Source organism: Agelaius phoeniceus, chromosome 32 (genome assembly GCF_051311805.1).
Source record: "Agelaius phoeniceus isolate bAgePho1 chromosome 32, bAgePho1.hap1, whole genome shotgun sequence".
In the NCBI taxonomy this organism is placed as follows: Eukaryota; Metazoa; Chordata; class Aves; order Passeriformes; family Icteridae; genus Agelaius; species Agelaius phoeniceus.
This window is the reverse complement of record NC_135296.1, coordinates 471,039-490,647: the sequence shown is the minus strand read 5'-3', so window position 1 is coordinate 490,647 and position 19,609 is coordinate 471,039. Positions and strand designations below refer to the sequence as shown.

The window sequence follows — 19,609 nt, the reverse complement described above, 5'->3', positions numbered from 1 at the left end:
GCCCCGCTCCAGGTGCCATTCCCGGTGTTTCCAGGCCGTGCCCCATTCTCGGTGCCATTCCCGGTTTTTGAGGGGCCGTGCCCCATTCCAGGCATCGTTCCTGGTGTTTTCAGGCCGTGCCCCATTCCAGGTGCTGTTCCTGGTGTTTCCAGGCCGTGCCCCATTCCCGGTGCCATTCCCAGCATTTCCAGGCCGTGCCCCATTCTCGGTGCCATTCCCAGCATTTCCAGGCCGTGCCCCATTCCCGGTGCCATTCCCAGCATTTCCAGGCCGTGCCCCATTCCCGGTGCTGTTCCCGGTTTTTGAGGGGCTGTGCCCCATTCCAGGCATCGTTCCCGGTGTTTCCCGGGGTCTGGCTCTGGCACGGAACGATCCGGAACCAGCGGTACAAAGTTCACCCAGAGGAGCCACGAGGCCCCAGTTCAACCCCAGGTCAGCCCCAGAGTTCCTCCAGTTCAGCCCCAGTTCAGCCCCAGTTCAGCCCCAGTTCAGCCCCACTTGAACCCCAGTTCAACCCCAGTTCAACCCCAGGTCAGCCTCAGTTCAACCCCAGGTCAGCCTCAGTTCAGCCCCAGTTTGGTCCCAGTTCAGCCTCAGTTCAGCCCCAGTTTGGCCCCAGTTCAGCCTCAGTTCAGCCCCAGTTTGGTCCCAGTACTCTGAACTTCAGGGGTATAAGGGACCAAACACTTCGAATTCAGGTTTGGTTTTTTTATGAGAATCCTCCCAGTGTGGGGGTTTGAAGGTGCAGAACGCACTGGGAGCCCAAACCATCCCAAATTTTGGGTTTATTCACCTCCTCAACCCCCAACCCCCGACCCCTTCCCCAAAAAAACTGAAACCACCAAAGCCAGAAAATACCGAAAAAAGCTCCTTTTTAACGCACTTCACAAAAGCAGAACAACGAGGGCCCGTCCCCCAGCCGGGGCCTGGGAAAAGGCTCCGGAATTGGATCGACTTCCCCAAAAAAAAACCCCCAAAAAACAAAAACAAAAAACAAAAAACAACAACAAAAAAAAAAAAAACGAAAAACAAAACAAAAAAAAACCCCAAAAATAATAATAATAATCCTATTTAGACCAAGTCGTCGTGGCAACTACGACCCATTAAATAGAGGCCCAGGGGTGACGGGTCACACAGAGCAACGGGGTGAGGGGGGGAGAGAAGGGGATAAAACCCCGGGGGGATCGAGCCCGGGGGCAGCGCGGCGGGGCCACGGGGGGGTTTATCTGTACTGGTAACTCATGCTGTGCTCGTTCCTGCCGTATCCGCCCTGCGACGCCTGGTAGGAGCTGGGGGGGCCGCTGTAGTTCTGGGAACCCGGGGAGTTGTAGTTGGACTGGGAGGAGTATCCGCCTGAGGAGGAGGAGGAGGAGGAGGAGGAGGAAGAAAAGGGAGGAATTAGAGCGGGCGCGGAGCTGGAGCAGGGCCCCGAAGCGACGCCGGCGATGCTGGGGTGTCAATACTGACCTGCCTTACCTTGGTACGAGGAGCCCCCGCCGCCGGAGCCCCCGTAGCCCCCGTGGGAGCCCGAGTTGTAGGAGCCGCCCCCGGAGTAGTTGTTGCCGCCGCCGCCGCGGCCGCTGCTGCCGCTGTAACCTGGGAGCGGGGAAAAAGTGGGGATGAGGACGAGGGCGGGGACCTCCAGCACCCTCAGGGTGCTCAGTTCTACTGAGCCAAGCCCCCCCTGAGACCCTGGAATTCCAGGAGGATTTGGGGTGGAGGGATCTTTGTGTGACCCTGCCGGGGCATTCTGAGCCTTGGATTATCCCCTAGGAACGTGCCCAGGGCTGGGCACCCAGCCCCTCTGTCCTAGAGCCCTGTCAGACTCATCCCAGCTCCAGCCCCAAACCCCTCTTTTAACCCAAACCTCTCCTTTTTTGCCCCAAAGCCCTCTTTTAACCCAAACCTCTCCTTATTCACAGCTCCAGCCCCAAACCCCTCTTTTAACCCAAACCTCTCCTTATTTGCCCCAAACCCCTCTTTTAACCCAAACCTCTCCTTATTCACAGCTCCAGCCCCAAATCCCTCTTTTAGCCCAAACCTCCCCTTATTTGCAGCTCCAGCCCCAAACCCCTCTTTTAACCCAAACCTCCCCATATTCACAGCTCCAGCCCCAAACCCCTCTTTTAACCCAAACCTCTCCTTATTCACAGCTCCAGCCCCAAACCCCTCTTAACCCAAACCTCTCCTTATTCACAGCTCCAGCCCCAAACCCCTGTTTTAACCCAAACCTCCCCTTATTTGCAGCTCCAGCTCCTGGGAGGGGCAGGAAGAACCCCCTGGAGCTCCCTGGTGCCTGCCCCAGCCCAGAGGGGTCACCAGGTTCCCCTCCAGAAGCAACCTCCCAACACCTTTAACCCAACTCCGGGATCAAACCCAACCTCAACGCTCAACTCCAAACCTCTCCCGCCCGCAGCCGCCCCTCTCCACTCACTGTATTTGCTCTCGTAGTTGTAGTCGGAGCCGCCGCCGGGCGAGTTGTAGGAGTTGGAGTAGGAGTAGCCGCCCTGGCCGTGGCCGTAGCCCTTCTGCTTGCCCTGCCCGGGGCCGTAGCCGCCGTACTGGCCCTGCCCGTAGGGCTGCTGGCCCTGGTGGGTGCCGTAGCCGGAGCCGTACGAGGCCTTTTGGCCGCCGCCGCCGCCGCCGCCGTGCTGCTGCTTCTTGCCGCCGTGCTTGGGCGGCGCGGGGGCCGTGTAGCCGTCCCCGCCCTGGTAGTAGGAGCCGTAGCCCGAGGAGCCGCCGCCGCCGCCGCCGCCCGAGTTGGAGTGGCCGCCGTTGCTGTAGAACTGGCCTGGACAGAGAGAGAGAGGAGGGTGAGGGCCCCGCCGGAGGGGACGAGGGTCTGTGGGGGTGAGGGTGGTCTGGGGGTGATGGAGGCTCCTCAGCTCTCTGGGACCCCAGGGGGACCCCCCTGTAATGCAGCAGAAGGTCCCGTGTGGGTCTGGCCCTGTGATGCCATTGGCATCCAGACCCCCCCATCCGGGCCCATCCCTGTGATTCCAGCAGGATCCATCCCTTTGATTCCAGCAGGATCTCCCATCTGGATCCATCCCTGTGATTCCAGCAGGATCCATCCCTGTGATTCCAGCAGGATCCATCCCTTTGATTCCAGCAGGATCCATTTGGATCCATGCCTGTGGTTCCAGCAGGATCCACTTGGATCCATCCCTGTGGTTCCAGCAGGACCCATCTGGATTGATCTATCCCTGTGATTCCATCTGGATCCATCCCTTTGATTCCAGCAGGATCCATCCCTGTGATTCCAGCAGGATCCATCTGGATTGATCCATCCCTGTGATTCCAGCAGTATCTCCCATATGGATCTATCCTGTGATTCCAGCAGGATCCATCTGGATTGATCCATCCCTGTGATTCCATCTGGATCCACTCCTTTATTCCAGCAGGATCTCCCATCTGGATCCATCCTGGGCCTCCCGGGGTGAGAGATGCTCTGGAGTGAGAATCCTGCTTCAGGAATGAGGAATCCACATGGCTGCTCCATTTATCCTCCTGGGATTTGGACAATTCCATCTGGGATCCAGAGCTCATCTGGGTTTGATTTCACCTCTCCAAGGTCCCACAGCAAAATTCCGAGTGTTTCCTTTCCTGCCATTCCATGGAGAACTGGGAGCATCCAAAACTAAACTTATTTGTGAGGAAAAGAAGAAAAAGCCACCAGAATCTGAAACCCCGTGGGATCAGGGGGGATCTGCCAGCAACGAAAAGGGGCAGAGTTTGGTTAAAAAGGATGCAAGGAGTGAAATTCCGCGTGCTCCGCTTCCACAGCTCCGATGGAACACCCAGGCTGAATTCCCAGGTGAATCCCGGCTCCGTCCCCAAACCCTGGGGCTGTGCTGCCAAGAGCTTCTGGAGGCTGTAAATCCCGGGATCCGTTAATTCTGGGCTCCTTCTGTGGTTCTCTTCCACGCCCCCTTTCCTGTGTGAAGGTTTGATTCCTCTCCCACGGAATATTCCGGATTCACTCTGCACAAACGAGGCTCTGGAATCAATTTTATCTCCAGGGTTGGACACAAAACTCTTGTGCTGGACCAGAGTCCCCTTGGGCCATCCCAAACCCCAAAATCCTGGGGTTTGGATGCAGGGCTGGAAGTGGAGCTCTCCCACCTCCTCAGAAATCCTGGATTTTCCACTTTAGCCCAATACAACCCTGAGGTTTTCGTGCTTGATGCAGAATCAGCTGTGATTTTCCCCAAATCAGAGCTCAGGGACAGCAATGTCCAGCACCACGTGGTGGCTTGGGAAGGGCAGATTTTTCCACCTTGGAGGGATCCTGAGGATCCTTTCTGGATCATCCAGGATGGGATCTGTCCCCTGGGTAAAGAGTCAGGACCTCCAACAATGTTGTTTTTTTGGGTTTTTTTAAAAAATGGGATAATTATTATTACAAATATTTCAAGGATCCACTGAACCCTTTGGACTCAGTTTAAACCTGGAACTTCCTTTTCCTTTTTTTTTTGGTTAAATTATGGAATTAACTCAAAGATGGGAACCGTGGTGCCACCAAATCCAGCAGAGACAACTTTCAAAGGGATAAAGGACACCAAAAATGCTCGGAATTTGGTGGATTCTGAGACTCAAGCCAATTCCAAAACTCCTGATTTTGGGGATATTTCATTCTCCAGGTGACTGAAGCACTTTGCTCCAAGAGCCCATTTCCATGGCAGCCGAGGACTCCATGGATTTCCCAAAGCATCCAAGACATTCCCCAGTGCCTGGATATTATGGGATGGGATGGGGAGCACAGGAACAATTCCCAGAGCCCAGCGTGGATCAAAGGATTTGCTTCAGCTCCCAGGCCAATCCAAGCATTCCAGCAAATCAGGGAACTCCACATCTTTAAAAGGTGAAGTTTTAAAGGCTGGGCCAGGTCCACGTGGAAAAGTCTTCCCAAGACCCAGAGGGGTCTGACCCAAACTCTGGGATTTATTAAAAAGCTTGGATTTTGTAAAAAACCTTGCTGTAAGCTAAGGCAGAATTGATGAAAATGCTTTGGTTTCCTTAAAAACCAAGAACCATTAAAAAAAAAAAAAGCTTCCCCTCCCCTTGAGCCATTTTCCTGGGAGATTTTAGTCACCAGCACGATGGCACCTGTTGGGATTTTGGGTGGAAAAAGGGATGGAAAAAGGGAGAGAAAAAGGGAGAGAAAAAGGGACAGAAGGGACAGAAAAAAGGACGGAAAAAGGGACAGAAGGGACAGAAAAAGGGACAGAAAAAGGGACAGAAAAAGGGACAGAAAAAGGGACAGGAAAAGGGACAGGAAAAGGGACTTACTGTAGCCAGCAGTGGCAGAATTCCCTCCGTAGCCGTAGCTCCCGTACCCAGCCCCTGCAGAGGAGGGAAATGTTGGAATAAACAGAGATCCCCAGGGTGAAATGTCCCAAATTTGGGGGGGCCATTCCCCCAAGGAGGGCTCCAGGAAATCCAACTGACATGGACACAATGCCAGAGGGGGATTTGTTCCCTCACAGGGATCTGGGGGCTCTGGAATGTCCAGGACACAACAGCAGAGGGGGATTTGTTCCCTCATAGGGATTTGGGAGCTCTGGAATGTCCAGGACACAACAGCAGAGGGGGATTTGTTCCCTCACAGGGATTTGGGGAACTCTGGAATGTCCAGGACACAACAGCAGAGGGGGATTTGTTCCCTCTCAGGGATCTGGGGGGCTCTGGAACATCCAGGACCCACAGACACAACAGCAGAGGGGGATTTGTTCCCTCTCAGGGATCTGGGGGGCTCTGGAATGTCCAGGACCCACAGCCACAACACCAGAGGGGGATTTGTTCCCTCACAGGGATTTGGGAGCTCTGGAACGTCCAGGACACAACAGCAGAGGGGGATTTGTTCCCTCTCAGGGATTTGGGGGGCTCTGGAACACCCAGAACACAACAGCAGAGGGGGATTTGTTCCCTCTCAGGGATCTGGGGGGCTCTGGAACCCCCAGGACCCACAGCCACAACACCAGAGGAGCAGGAGGGGTCATTCCCCCGTGGATGGAGAGTTCTGGAAGCTCCGGGCGCCGTGGCCGTGAGCCCATGGGTGGCAGGGGCTGGGGGCCACCCATGGGTGCTGCTGGCCCTCACCTGTGTTCATGTAGCCGCCGTGGTTGCCCCCGAAGCCGCCCCGGCCTCTGCCCCGGCCCCGGATGTTTCCGCCCCGGCCGCGGCCCCGCATGTTGGGGGGTGGGGGGGCCTCGTTGTGCATGGGGCCCCCCCCCATCCCGAAGCCCGGGTTGTGCTGCTGTGGGGACAAGGAGAGGGGACAGAGGGGTCACGTGGAGCTCAGGTGAGGGATTTCCCAAAAACACCTCCCAGAACAGAGCCCCAGGACAAGAGCCACCGAGGTGACCCCAAATGGAGGCACCTCCAAACCCTGAGGGTTTCTGCTGCAAAACCTGATGGGGTTTGGGCTTCCAAGCTGCTCCCAGGGAAGGATCTGACCCCAGAGCCAATGGCTGCTGAGTTACACCCCAGGTCTTTTCCCACTCCAGACCAGTTCCCATTGGTCATTTCCAATTCCAGACCAGTTCCCATCAGTCTCTTCCTGCTTTAGACCAGTCCTGATCTGTATTTTCTGATCTTAGCCTGGTTCCCATTGGCCCTTTCCCACTCCAGACCAGTTCCCAGTTCCCATCACTCTTTTCCCACTGCAGAGCTGTGGGATTGGGGATTCCACTCACTTTGACTGGGAATTTGGGGCCACCCCTGGCTGGAACTGGGGCTCTTTTCTTCTTGTTCTGCTCGATGGCAACGGGAGCATCTGGGAACAGCTTCTCCAGCGCGGCCAGCGCCGCGTAGGCTTTGGCCACCTTCTTGTTTGAGCCAGCACCTTGGAACTTCTGCCCGTCCACCTCCACCTTGGAAAGGGATGGAACCACACATTGAAATGGGAAAAAGGGCAGGAAAAGATGGGAGACCCACAGGGGAAAGGGCAGGAAAAGATGGGAGACCCCCAGGGAATCCCAGAGCTGGAAGTGTCACAGGCTGTCCCCGCCCACTAATGAGCTTTTAAAGGTTTCTCCCAAGCCAAACCTCTTGGATTTGAGGATTTAAACTCTTGGGAAGGGGATGAGGTGGCTTTCCAAGCTCTTCTCCCACCCGAGGAGCTCAGGATTGGAGGCCCCTGTGTCCCCTCACCTCCATGACAAAGCGCTTGTCGTGGCTGCCGCCCGTCTCTGAGATCAGCTCGTACTTGAGCCCGCGCCGCTTCTCGTTCAGCTCCATCACCGGGTTCTTCCCGTGCTTCGTCAGGATTGGTCCCTGCTGCTTCACGTTCTGGGGGTGGACGAAGGCTGGGTGAGCCCCAAAAATGTCCCCAAGCACACACAGACAGCACACACAGAGCCGCTCCCCAGCTTTTTTGGGAAGGACACCCAAGGAGCCACTTCCGCCTCCTGCTTTCACCAGGAGCGACCCCAAACCACCCCAAACCACCCCAAACCAACAGCAGCACGGCTGCCACGGTGCCACGTGTCCCCCACCCACCTCAGGGGTCTGATCCGAGGGGGGCGAGGCTGCCGTGGGCGTTGCCACCGTTTCCACCACGGGCGGAGGAGCCACCACCACCGGCTTGGTCTCCGTCTCCTCCGCCGACTCGTCGCCCTTGCCGGAGTCCTTGCCCTCCACCCCGGTGGGCAACCCCATGTCCTGCAGCACCTGGGGGCAGCAGGGAGGTCAGGAGCCACCACCCACTGGGGATAACACTCCAGGAAGCTGCTCCAGGCCTTGTATTGGCTCCCTCTGGTGCTCAGCGTTCCCAAAACCTGCGGGCACTCCAGGGGACGCTTGAGGATGGCAGCTCCTGGTGCTGCTCCCACCCCATCCTGGAGCTTCCGGCAGTTTTCCCATTCCCATTCCCATCACATTCCCACTCCCATTTCCATTCCCATCCCACTCCCATCCCCATCCCATTCCCATTCCCATTCCTATCACATTCCCACTCCCATTCCCATCACATTCCCATTTCCATTCCCATTCCCACTCCCACTCCCATCCCATTTCCATTCCCACTCCCATTTCCATTCCCATTCCCACTCCCATTTCCATTCCCATCCCATTCCCACTCCCATCCCATTCCCACTCCCATCCCATCCCATCCCATCCCCATTCCCACTCCCATCCCATCCCATCCCATCCCCATTCCCACTCCCATCCCATCCCATCCCATCCCATCCCATCCCATCCCATCCCATCCCCATCCCCATCCCATCCCATCCCATCCCATCCCATCCCATCCCATCCCATCCCATCCCATCCCATTCCCATTTCCATTCCCACTCCCATCCCATCCCATCCCATCCCATCCCATCCCATCCCATCCCATCCCATCCCATCCCATCCTATTCCCATCCCCATCCCCATCCCCATCCCCATCCCCATCCCCATCCCCATTCCCACTCCCATCCCATTCCCATCCCCATCCCCATCCCATCCCCATCCCATCCCATCCCATCCCATCCCATCCCATCCCATCCCATTCCATCCCCATCCCCATCCCATCCCATCCCATTCCCATCCCATTCCCATTCCCATCCCATCCCACCCCACCTTCACAGCCACGTGCAGCTTGGCCGTTTTCTTGGAGGGCCCCGAGGCCTCGAAGGTGCTGCCGTCGATCTCCACGGACATGGTGAAGATGGGAGCGTGCACGGGGCCGGTCTGGGACACCAGTTTGTACTGGAGCCCTGGCTTGAGCTGGTTCAGCTTCATCAGCGCGTTCATGGCCTGGGGAGGCTCCAGCTTTTCCTCTGTGCACAGGCAAAAACCAACACCGGCAGTTTGTGGGTGTTTGGCGGCTCCTTCCAAGAAGCAAAGCTGATTCCAGGCCCGTATTTTCCAGTTCTAATTGGTATTTTTTAGTTTCAGGCCAGTCCTGATGGGCATTTGCTAATTCCAGACCAGTTTCCATGGGTCTGTTCCCATTCTAGACAGTTCCCACCTGTCTTTTCCAATTGCAAATCAGTTCTGACCAGTCCTTTCCCATTTTAGACCAGTCCCAACCAGTATTTTCTGATCTCAGACCAGTTCCCACTGGTCTTTTCTCATTCCACTTCCCACTGACCTTTCCCAGTTCCAGTCCAGTCCCCATTGATCTTTTCCAATTCCAGACCAGTTCTGACTGGCCTTTTCCTATTTCACACGAGTTCCCCTCAGTCTTTTCCACCTCCCAGACAACTCCTGACCTTTTCCTCCTTGGTTTCAATTCTGCCCAGCACAAATCTCCCACTTTTAAGTTACTTTATCCATCCCCACACCCTGTAGCCCCAGTCTACAGCCCCTCCAAGCCCCCAGTCCTGCACTGAGCACCCCCAATTTCCACCCCAATTTCCCCCCAGGCCGTACCTACCTCTCGTTAGCTCAATACCTTTTTTCTGAATCTTCTTTTTCTTTTTGCTGGGGGATTTCTCCTCCCCGTCCTCCTCCATCGGCCGCTTCATGGGGGTGACGGCGTACGTGGTGCTGGGCGGGATCTGAACTGCAGCAACGGGCACAACGCTCCCTAAATCCCCTGTTTTCCACCCAAATCCTCGGCATGGGACGCGGGGCTGTCCCCCTCCCAGTACATACCAGTATAATCGACTGGGTTCTCGTTCTTTGGTTTCTTGGGCATTTTGGAGGGCAGGGGATCCATGCCCAGGACCTTGTGGAGCTGGCCGAAGGCAGCGAGCCGCAGGGCGTGCTGGGGACAGGAGTGAGGGTCAGGGGGAGCTGCCGGAGCCCCCCTGCTCACAGCCCCCCTGCACCAATCCACATCCTCAGTGGGGCTCTGCAGATCGAGTCTTGTGGGGGCTTTCACCCAAAAAGGGGCCTTGGGACAATTCGCTACTCAACACCTGATTCTTTGCTCTGGGTGGCCAAACTATGGGGGCCCACGGGGGTGGCCTGGTGGAGTGACCATGGCACCGAGTGACCACAGTGGCACTGAGTGACCACAGCGGCACTGAGCGACCACAGCAGCACCAAGTGACCACAGCAGCGTGTGGCCACGGTGCTGAGTGACCACAGCAGCACCGAGTGACCACAGCACCGAGTGACCACAGCAGCATGTGGCCACAGTGCTGAGTGACCACGGTGCCGAGTGACCACGGTGCCGAGTGACCACGGTGCCGAGTGACCACGGTGCTGAGTGACCACGGTGCCGAGTGACCACGGTGCTGAGTGACCACGGGTCTAATCTATGGTGGCCAAGGGAGCCGGGAGCAGAGCGAGCTGGGGATTGGGAAGGGCCGGATGGAGGTCACACTATACCTGAGCACTCTGTGTGATATCTTCCCTTTGTTGTCTGTCTAGATGCCCAATAGCATCAGTGGCTTCTTTTTCACAAGGGTCATAAATACCAGAACCATCTGAAGGCAGGAAACAAGGAAGATATGCAGAGAATTATCCCGGGTCTCTACCCTACGTTCCCTGGGGCAGCTCCCGAGGCGCGGCTGGCCGGGGTCTCTGTGGGATGGGCCGCGGGAGCGGCGCCCCCGGGAGCCCAACTGGGCTGCGCCTCTCCCTACGGGGCAGGGCCGGGGATCTGCACGTGCCCGGGGGCACAGAGGGGCTCCCGACCGCCGGCGCCCCCCGCGCTCCTCCCGGCCGGAGATCACCTGGGCAGAGCTCAGAGCTCACCTGGGCAGAGCTCACCTGGCCAGAGATCAGAGATCACCTGGCCAGAGCTCACCTGGCCAGAGCTCACCTGGCCAGAGCTCAGAGATCAGCTGGCCAGAGATCACCTGGCCGAGCTCACCTGGCCAGAGATCACCTGGGCAGAGCTCACCTGGGCAGAGCTCAGAGCTCACCTGGGCAGAGCTCACCTGGCTGAGCTCACCTGGCCAGAGATCACCTGGCCAGAGATCAGAGCTCACCTGGCCAGAGATCACCTGGCCAGAGATCACCTGGCCAGAGCTCAGAGCTCACCTGGCCGAGCTCACCTGGCCAGAGCTCAGAGCTCACCTGGGCAGAGATCACCTGGCCAGAGATCAGAGCTCACCTGGCCAGAGATCACCTGGCCAGAGATCACCTGGCCAGAGCTCAGAGCTCACCTGGCCGAGCTCACCTGGGCAGAGCTCACCTGGCTGGAGCTGAGAGCTCACCTGGCATGACGATGCCCGAGGCCAGGCACTCCAGCACCCGGCGCAGCGCCTCGCCCGCGCCCATCGGCCGGTTCGCCGTCCCGATGGATTTCTCACACAGCAGCTCCAGAGGCTGCAAGGGAAGGAGGGAAGTGAGGGCAGGGAGAGGGAGCCCGGAGAGGGACCTGGGAAAGGAATCCCATAGAGGAACCCTTGGAAAGGACACCTGGGAAAGGGATCCCATAGAAGGAACCTGGGAAAGGACACCTGGGAGAGGGATCCCAGAGAGGGACCTGGGAAAGGGATCCCATAGAAGGAACCCCTGAAAAGGACACATGGGAGAGCGATCCCATAGAGGGACCCCTAGGAAAGGGATTCCATAGAGGAACCTGGGAAAGGGATCCCAGAGAGGAACCCCTGAAAAGGACACATGGGAGAGCGATCCCATAGAGGGACCTGGAAAAGGAATCCCAGGAAATGGACCCTTGGAAAAGGGATCCCAGGAAATGGACCCCTGGAATAGGGATCCAGTAAAGGGACATGGAAAAGGGATCCCAGGAAATGGACCCTTGGAAAAGGGATCCCAGGAAATGGACCCCTGGAAAAGGGATCCAGTAAAGGGACATGGAAAAGGGATCCCAGGAAATGGACCCTTGGAAAAGGGATCCAATAGAGGGACATGGAAAAGGGATCCCAGGAAATGCAAGGGGGCCTGGGAGAGGGGTCCCAGAAAGGGACCCTGGGAAGGGGATCTGGGAGAAGGGCCCTGGCAAAGGGACCCTCTGGAAGGGGACTCCAAAAGGGATCCTGGAAAGGGACCCGAGAAAGGACTCCAGGGATGGGACTCATCTGGGAGCAGCTCCTGGTGCCCGAGGGAGGAGAGGAGCCGGGCTGTGGAAGTCATGAATGGATAAAACAGTTTGGTAACAACGTGATTTGGTAATTAGTAAAACAAGCTGGCGATGTGATTTGATAAGATAAAGTTGTTTGGTAACTGATAAAAGCGTTTGTTAATTGATAAAGGAAACTGATGATGGTGTTTGAGGACAGCATGGCTTGGTAACTGATAAAGTGATTTGATAATTGATAAAACTATCTGATAACTAGACTTGAAAATTAATAAAACTATTTTAAAATAACCCAATTTGATACTTAATATTTGATGATGACTTGATAATTTATAAAACAATCTGATAATGATAATGATGTGCTTTGATAACTGATAAAACAATTTGATAGTAACAAGACTTGACAGCTGATAACACTGACAATAATGTGATTTGGTAGCTGAGAAAATGTTTTGATGATAATGTGATTTAATCATCGATTAAACAACTGGATAGTAAGGTGATAACTTTGATTGATAACTGATAAAGCAATTCAGTAACAACCTGAGCTGATAACTGATAAAGCAGTTCAGTATCAAGGTGAGCTGATCACTCATTACCAATCTGATAACACTGTGAGCTCATAATTAGCTGACAACTGATAAACCCAACCACAGACATCTGCTTTGTGTCTCCAGGTGCAGAGAAGCCGCTCGTGCACAGAAATCCCCAAGCTGGGAGAGGGGACGTGCCCGGAGCCTTGGGAAAGAGCAGAGCTGCACTGGGAGAAAGCTGCCGCCCCCTGGAACGGGAAAAGGGGAGAATTTACCCATCCTCTGAGCGGGGCCCAGGTGGGAACGCGCGTGCACAGGTCCCGCAGCACCCGGATCACGATGACGCACGACTTCAGCCCGTTGGCCCTGGCCTGGAGGCAGAAGCAAACCAGACAGGGTTCACCGAGCGCCCGCCCGCGCCGCCGGCGCTCCCTCCGGGTGCTGCTTTGCCGAGGGGAAAGCCGGAGCCCGGGCCCAGAGCCGCGACGGCCGAGGCCCGGCCGAAGCCTTAGCCGAGCTCCTCGCCAAGGGGTTGGCCAAGGCCTTGGCCAAGGAGTTGGCCAAGGAGTTGGCCAAGGTCTTAGCTAAGGGCTCGGCCGAGGGGTCGGCCGCGGGGCTGGCCAAGGCCTTAGCTAAGGTGTTGGCCAAGGGGTTGGCCAAGGTCTCAACCAAGGTCTTGGCCGAGGGGACGTTACTCCTCACACAGAGCGGCAGCTCCGCGGCTGCTCCGTACAAAGGCTCCTAAGTCACTGCAGCGCCCACAGCTCCGGCACCTCCGAGCGGCCAGCGGCCGCTTGAAACTCCAACTCCAACAAGAACACTCAGCCCCTTAAAAGAGTTTTACCAACGCTTCTACTTAAAGATAAATATAAGAACAAAATGCAAACCTGGAACCACTTGGCGTGGCGCAGAGACGCCAAGGCAGCAAGGCATTTCTGCCTGTCCAGAACGTCCGGGGAGTCGGTGACTGAGAGCGTTTCTAGTCGTGGATGGAATAAGAAGACAAGGCACGGTTTGACCAAGGGGCTTCTGTCGGGCCGAGGGGGAAGAGGCAGCATCCTAACGGGCAGCTGGGGCTCCCAAAAAATCCTGCTGGGATGCGGGGAGCGGGAGGGAAGGGGCTGCGGCCTCGCCTGGACACTGGGGAAGCTCAACTCCCAGGGAGGGATGGACTGGAATGTGCGCTGGGAGAAGGAGGAGCAGGAGGAGGAAGAGGAGGAGACCGGGCGTGAGGCTCGGCGGAGGGCACAGAAATAAATCCTGGATGGATGGAGAGGCGGCGGCGAGGCCGGCGTGGGGAAATTTGAGGGGGTGAGAGCCCGGCTCCAGCCGGAGCACAGGGTGGGGAGGAGGGAAGAAGGGCCAGGCTCGGAGAGGATCCAGGGAACCCTCCGCCCGGAAGGATGGCTGCCCCGGCCCCGGCCCGCGACAGAGAACGTCCTGTTGGCCAAAGGTCCAGCGTCCCTAAAATCGACAAACTAGAAGGCTCGGAGACGAGGTCAGAGGTCAACACCAGAGATCAACAATCAAGAGCACAAAGAGGTCCCGGTTTGTGCTGCAGCAAAACTGAGGGAGGGCCTCAAGTCGCCCGAACTTGCTCAGATCAGGGTTTTAGATAAGGCTAGTGCGGAGCGGGGGAACCGCCGGCCCTACGGAGCCCATCGGAATTGGAGCGCACAACCAGCAGCCGCTGGAATTCTGATTCCAAAGGGAATTTGGAGAAGCTAACTTTATCCAAAACTCTGCATCGCTTTCCGGAGTTCTGAACCTGAGGTGCTGCAAGAGCCACGGGAGGAGCCCCGAGCACCCGGTGTCCTGCTGCAACACACACCGGGGGAACACCCCGGAACATCCCGGTTCATGGACATGCAACTCCTCGCACAAGAAGCCTTCAAGAGGGGGTTTTTGTTTTTTTGGTTTTTTTTTTTTGGGTTTCTTAAACGAATCTGGTTTCTATTTTCATGTCACTGCACTGACATGGCCGGGGAACAAACCACGAGTAATACAACGAGATGATGAATTAGTGAACTAAAGGCCCAAGTGGAACCAAAAGAAAGGATAAAATAATAATACTTAAAAACAAAAAAAAAAAAACAACCAAAAAAGAACCAAAATAGAGCAAAAAATCCCGCGTGAAAGGTGCTCCTCAGCTTCGCAAGCTCGGTCCGGGTGGCAAAGCACACCCGGGATCTCTCAGCGAGGGTGGCCCAGTGAAGGAATTTGGTGAGGATTTGGCCAGGAGGAGCTGCCACGGCCCCGGCCGAAGCTGAAGAGCACCTTCCCGCTCGTTAGCCGCGGGACGCCGGGCGCCGGCCGGCCGTACCTCCGGCCAGCTGCTTCTCCAGCTCCTCCCTGACCACGGGCGACGTCAGGTGGATGGTCAGGCTCAGGGGGGGCTCCTTGGTGTTCTTGATGATGATGGCGGCGTCTCCCACAGACTGGATGATCTCGTACTTGTCCTCGGTGATCGCCTGCAGCGTTGGCGCGGGCATGGGTTGGGGTAAGATGGGTTTTAAAAGTCCCTCCCAACCCAAATCATTCCATGGCTCCATAATCCCAGAGCGCTGGGAATGTTCTGCTGGAGCCTTGGGTTTTGACCCCAAATCGTTCCATGGATTCACAATCCCAGAGCGCTGGGAATGTTCTGCTGGAGCCCTGGGTTTTAAAAGTCCCTCCCAACCCAAATCGTTCCATGGATTCACAATCCCAGAGTGCTGGGAATGTTCTGCTGGAGCCTTGGGTTTTAAAAGTCCCTCCCAACCCAAATCATTCCATGGCTCCATAATCCCAGAGCGCTGGGAATGTTCTGCTGGAGCCTTGGGTTTTAAAGTCCCTCCCAACCCAAATCGTTCCATGGCTCCATAATCCCAGAGCGCTGGGAATGTTCTGCTGGAGCCTTGGGTTTTAAAAGTCCCTCCCAACCCAAATTGTTCCATGGCTCCATAACCCCAGAGCCCTGGGAATGTTCTGCTGGAGCCTTGGGTTTTGACCCCAAATCGTTCCATGGATTCACAATCCCAGAGTCCTGGGAATGTTCTGCTGGAGCCCTGGGTTTTAAAGTCCCTCCCAACCCAAATTGTTCCATGGCTTCATAATCCCAGAGCGCTGGGAATGTTCTGCTGGAGCAGGGAAGGCTCCGGGGAGAGCTCAGGGCCCCTTGCAGCGCCTAAAGGGGCTCCAGGAGAGCTGAGAGGGACCTGGCACAAGGGATGGAGGGACAGGACAAGAGAGAATGGCTTCATGCTGGAAAAAGGGGGATTTAGATGGGTTTTGGGAAGGAACTCCTGCCCCTGTGAGGGCAGGAAGGGGCTGGGATGGAATTCCCAGGGAAGCTGAGACTGCCCCAGGATTCCTGGAAGCGCCCAAGGCCAGGCTGGACAGGGTTTGGGGCCTGTGGAAGGTGTCCCTGCCCATGAAGGGGATGAGCTCCAAGATCCCAACCCAAACCATTCCACGATTAATGAGGACAAATTCATTTAGCAATCCTAAAGCGCCTCTGGAAAAGGCTTTTCCAAGCCAGAACAGGGGGACCAGAACCGCCCCAAAGGGAATTTCCCCACGGGCTCCACTCACCGCCAGCTGCACTCCCAGATTGTCGGCGACCTTCTCCAGGAGCTTGGCCGTGGGTTTGTCTTTGCACAGCAGCACCAGCTCCAGGTCCAGGTCCCCCTTCAGCAGGAGGCCTTTGGCCACCAGCCCCACGCGCATCACGCCCCGCAGGGTCCTCGTCAGCTGCTCCGTGGCTTTCTGATCCCTGGGAAAAGCAGGAGAGGGTGGGATTCACAATCTGGTGATGCTGCACCCAGCTGGAGGGATGGGGATGGATCCGTGAGGATCAGCCTGGAGCCTTGCTTAATTCCCCTCAAGTCCTCAGCCAGGGAAGACAATTTTTCCACCAGCACAAGAGGGTTTTTAGGGAGCTAAGAGAATTTTAGGGAGCTCCCCACCCAACTGGAAGAATGGATCAACCTGGAGCACTCCCCTCAAGCCTGCCTTGGGTAATTCCCCAGCCAGGGAAGACAATTTTTCCACCAGCACGAGCAGGTTTTTAGGGAGCTAAGAGAATTTTAGGGAGCCCCCCATCCAACTGGAAGAATGGATCCGTGAGGATCAACCTGGAGCACTCCCCTCAAGCCTTGCCTGCCTTGGGTAATTCCCCAGCCAGGGAAGACAACTTTCCACCAGCACAAGAGGGTTTTTAGGGAGCTAGGTGAATTTTAGGGATCTAAAGCAGACCCAGCAGCTTCGCTCCTCACCCTCCTTCCTTGCTCTCCTCCTCGGCCGCCGTCTCCATGGACTCCGTCTCCGGCTGCTCCCCGCTGACCTTCTCCTGCTCGTCGATCCAGTCGGAGACGGCTTTGAGCGCCCGCTCCGTGTGGGACACCATGTTCTGCACGGCCTCCAGCTCCTCCTGCGTGGGGTACACGGCCGAGTGCTTGGCCATCACGTGCCGGTCGTCGTTCACAAAGATCCGCATCGGGCGCTGCGAGGGCGGACACGGTTGGGAACGTTTGGGGACACTGAGGGAGTTCCGGGACAGGGATGCTCGCCCCACGCCCGGGAATCCACCCGTCCCTCACCATTTTCGTTTTCTGCTGCCTGCCTGAGGGTTTTTCTGAGGCGTTTATTTGGACTTTGCCGGCGAGCAGAGCGTCGCGGCTCCGCGGCCTCGCGGGATCTGAAAGCGACAGAGAGCGGGTGAGCCGGGGCGGCCGGAGCCCGGGGCACACACGCTGGAGCTGGAGGCAGGAACAGCAATTAGCCAGAGCCCAGCTCGTTAGCCAGAGCCCAGCTCGTTAGCCAGAGCCCAGCTCATTAGCCAGAGCCCAGCTCCCCGCTCCGTACATCCCCGAGACCTGCAGGCTCACAACGGAGGAGCACAGAGCATCTAATCCTTATTCCCCTTCCTTCCCAAGAGGTTTTCCCACGAAATGGGACCTTTCCAAAGCAGACAGAACTCCCCTCTCCACGCTGCAGCAGCTGCCCTGGGAAATCCAGGTGGGAATTCCAGAAGTCCTGGAATTCAACAGATTCAGCCCAAGTGACACCAAATTCCTGCCTTTTTGTGGGAACCGCCCCCAGCTGGGGCAGAGGAGCCTTTTGTTCCAATTCGTTTTTTGTTCCAATTTGTTTTTTGTTCCAATTCGTTCCGGGGCTCACATTTTTAGGATAAAAACCAAGAAATCCCATTCCCTCCAGCCGCTGTACGGACACACAACTCCATGCAAGGAAACCCCTCCGATTCCAATCCTGCCAGTTCATTCACAGGATGACTTAACAGCGCCATAAATCTGGGTTTAATTGTAATTAAGCCCCGACCGGCGCCGGCTGAGCAGGGAGAACCATTCCCAAGGAGCCACATGGCATCTCCTGGTGCCTTCTGCTCTGGGCTGGGCCCTGCAGGCCCCGTTAATTTCCTTAAAATTCCCTCATTTTCCTTCAGGCTGGATAAGGAAAGGGTTGAAATCCCACCCAGCGGTTCCTACAGTCAGAATCACAACAGCCACAGAGCTTTGTCCCCATTATCCCTCTTCTGAGATTTTTGGAGGGAGAAATGCGGGAGCTGATGCTGCAGCACCACCAGACCTGTGTCTCTTGAGGAGAAGAACCACAGACTCAGTTAAACCGGCAGCCCAATCCCGACAAAAACAATCCCTGCCCTTGGAAACGGGACAAACTCCGGAATATCACCTGGTTTCGGCCTCACTCCCTCCTCCACTCCACCCCCAGCAGGAGGAATCCACCAAACTTCCCGCGCTCCCAAGGGAAGGAGTGACTCTCCCGAAGGCGTTTTTTGGGAGGACGGAGGGAAAAACAACCAAAGGACATAAAAGGCTGGAATTTCTGCCCTGAACGTGGGAAAGCGCGACACAGGCGAAGCCACGCTCGGGCTCAAGGCCGCGTTTTAAGAACGAATCGGCCGCTTTTATCTGAGTTTTGGCACCTGCCCGGCATGGATGAGGAGCCAGAACACCACGACCCTCCTGGAGCAGTCCAGGAACCGCCGGGAGCGCGGATCCCAGCGGGAATCCCGGAGCCAGGGGCGCACAAAGCCCTCGGTCCCCGCGGAGGAAAGGGGGTGCTGGATCCCTGTGCCCCTAAACCCTCCAGGAACGGAGCGGCCGCGGGTAACGGGGCTGGAGCAGCGGGAACCGGGAGGGAGCAGGGACAGAGGCGGCGAAAAGCTGAGCACAGGAGAACCCTGGTCCTAAGCGGGGAGAAGGCTAAAATCCCCCCAAAGGGGATGATCCCACTGCAAATTCCCGGCCTGGGATGAGGTGCGATGGGGACGGAAGAGGGGTTTAAGCCCCTCCAAGGGGGTGATCCCACCTCCTCCATGATGCCCCCCCGAACATCCCACCCAGGGGTCGGGAAAGGACCGGCCCGGCCCCCCTCAGACCCCCCATCCCCGTCCCCACTCCAGGGCAGGGCCGCGGGGCAGAAACGAGGAGGGGGCGCGGGGCTCGGGGGTGAGGAGGGGGCGCGGGGGGTGAGGAGGGGGCGCGGGGGCCGCCGGGCGCTGCCGCCATTTGCAAACGCGGCGCGAACAAAGCGGCGCCGGCCAGAAACGAGCGGAGTCCGGGGGAGCCCCGTGAGACGCCCGCGTTCCCCGGGCGGCGGCTCGATCCCCCCCCGGCCCTCGGGCCGCTGCTGAGGGGGGTCCGTGAGGGGGCCCGGCCGCCCCCCCCCAACCCTCCCCTCACTCACCGCCGCCATTTTGTCTGCACACAATGGGCAGGGCGGGAGGGAGGGGACACGGGGGGGGCCGGGTCACCACGTCCCGCCGCCCCCCCCGCCTCAACACCCCCCCCCCCCCCCCCCCCCACACCTCACACCGGCTCCTCCCGCCCCAGCACCGCCCCGGCCCGGCCCGGCTCGGCCCGGCCAGCTCGGCGCGGCTCCCCCCCGCGCGGCGTGGGCACGGCTCCTACCGGGGCTCTGCCGGCGGTGCCTCGCGGGGGCGGCCCGGCCCGGCCCGGCCGGCGGGGCCCGGGAAGGGCCGGAGCGGGGCCGGAGCGGCCGCGGCGGGGCCGGAGCGGGGCCGGAGCGGGGGCCGGAGCGGCGGCGCCGGGACTGCGGCGGGGGCGGGGCCGCCGCCGGCGGGGGGCGCGCGCGCGCCGGGTGGGGCGGGGCCATAGAGAGCGCGGCC

General features: G+C 57.7%; 1 protein-coding gene across 4 annotated transcripts; it reads right to left on the bottom strand.

The window, feature by feature from the left end:
- Positions 1-855: 855 nt before the first annotated feature.
- Positions 856-19,550, bottom strand: ILF3 (interleukin enhancer binding factor 3). 4 transcript variants are annotated; one of them, XM_077192352.1, is made up of 20 exons: positions 19,392-19,550; positions 17,040-17,137; positions 16,716-16,942; positions 16,033-16,213; positions 14,783-14,930; positions 13,347-13,438; positions 12,735-12,830; positions 11,100-11,211; positions 10,267-10,364; positions 9,586-9,697; positions 9,365-9,493; positions 8,566-8,765; positions 7,504-7,674; positions 7,156-7,293; positions 6,699-6,875; positions 6,103-6,259; positions 5,293-5,346; positions 2,435-2,791; positions 1,468-1,596; positions 856-1,353 (listed from the first exon to the last, which is right to left on the bottom strand). In XM_077192352.1, the coding sequence occupies exons 2-20, from the start codon at positions 17,040-17,042 to the stop codon at positions 1,223-1,225; spliced, it is 2,712 nt and encodes a 903-aa protein (XP_077048467.1). In that variant the 5' UTR covers positions 17,043-17,137; positions 19,392-19,550; the 3' UTR covers positions 856-1,222. The 4 variants fall into 4 exon arrangements, with proteins under 4 accessions (XP_077048467.1, XP_077048468.1, XP_077048469.1 ...); XM_077192353.1 differs by having other exon boundaries at positions 1,477-1,596; XM_077192354.1 differs by having other exon boundaries at positions 9,383-9,493.
- Between the last annotated feature and the right edge of the window lie 59 nt (positions 19,551-19,609).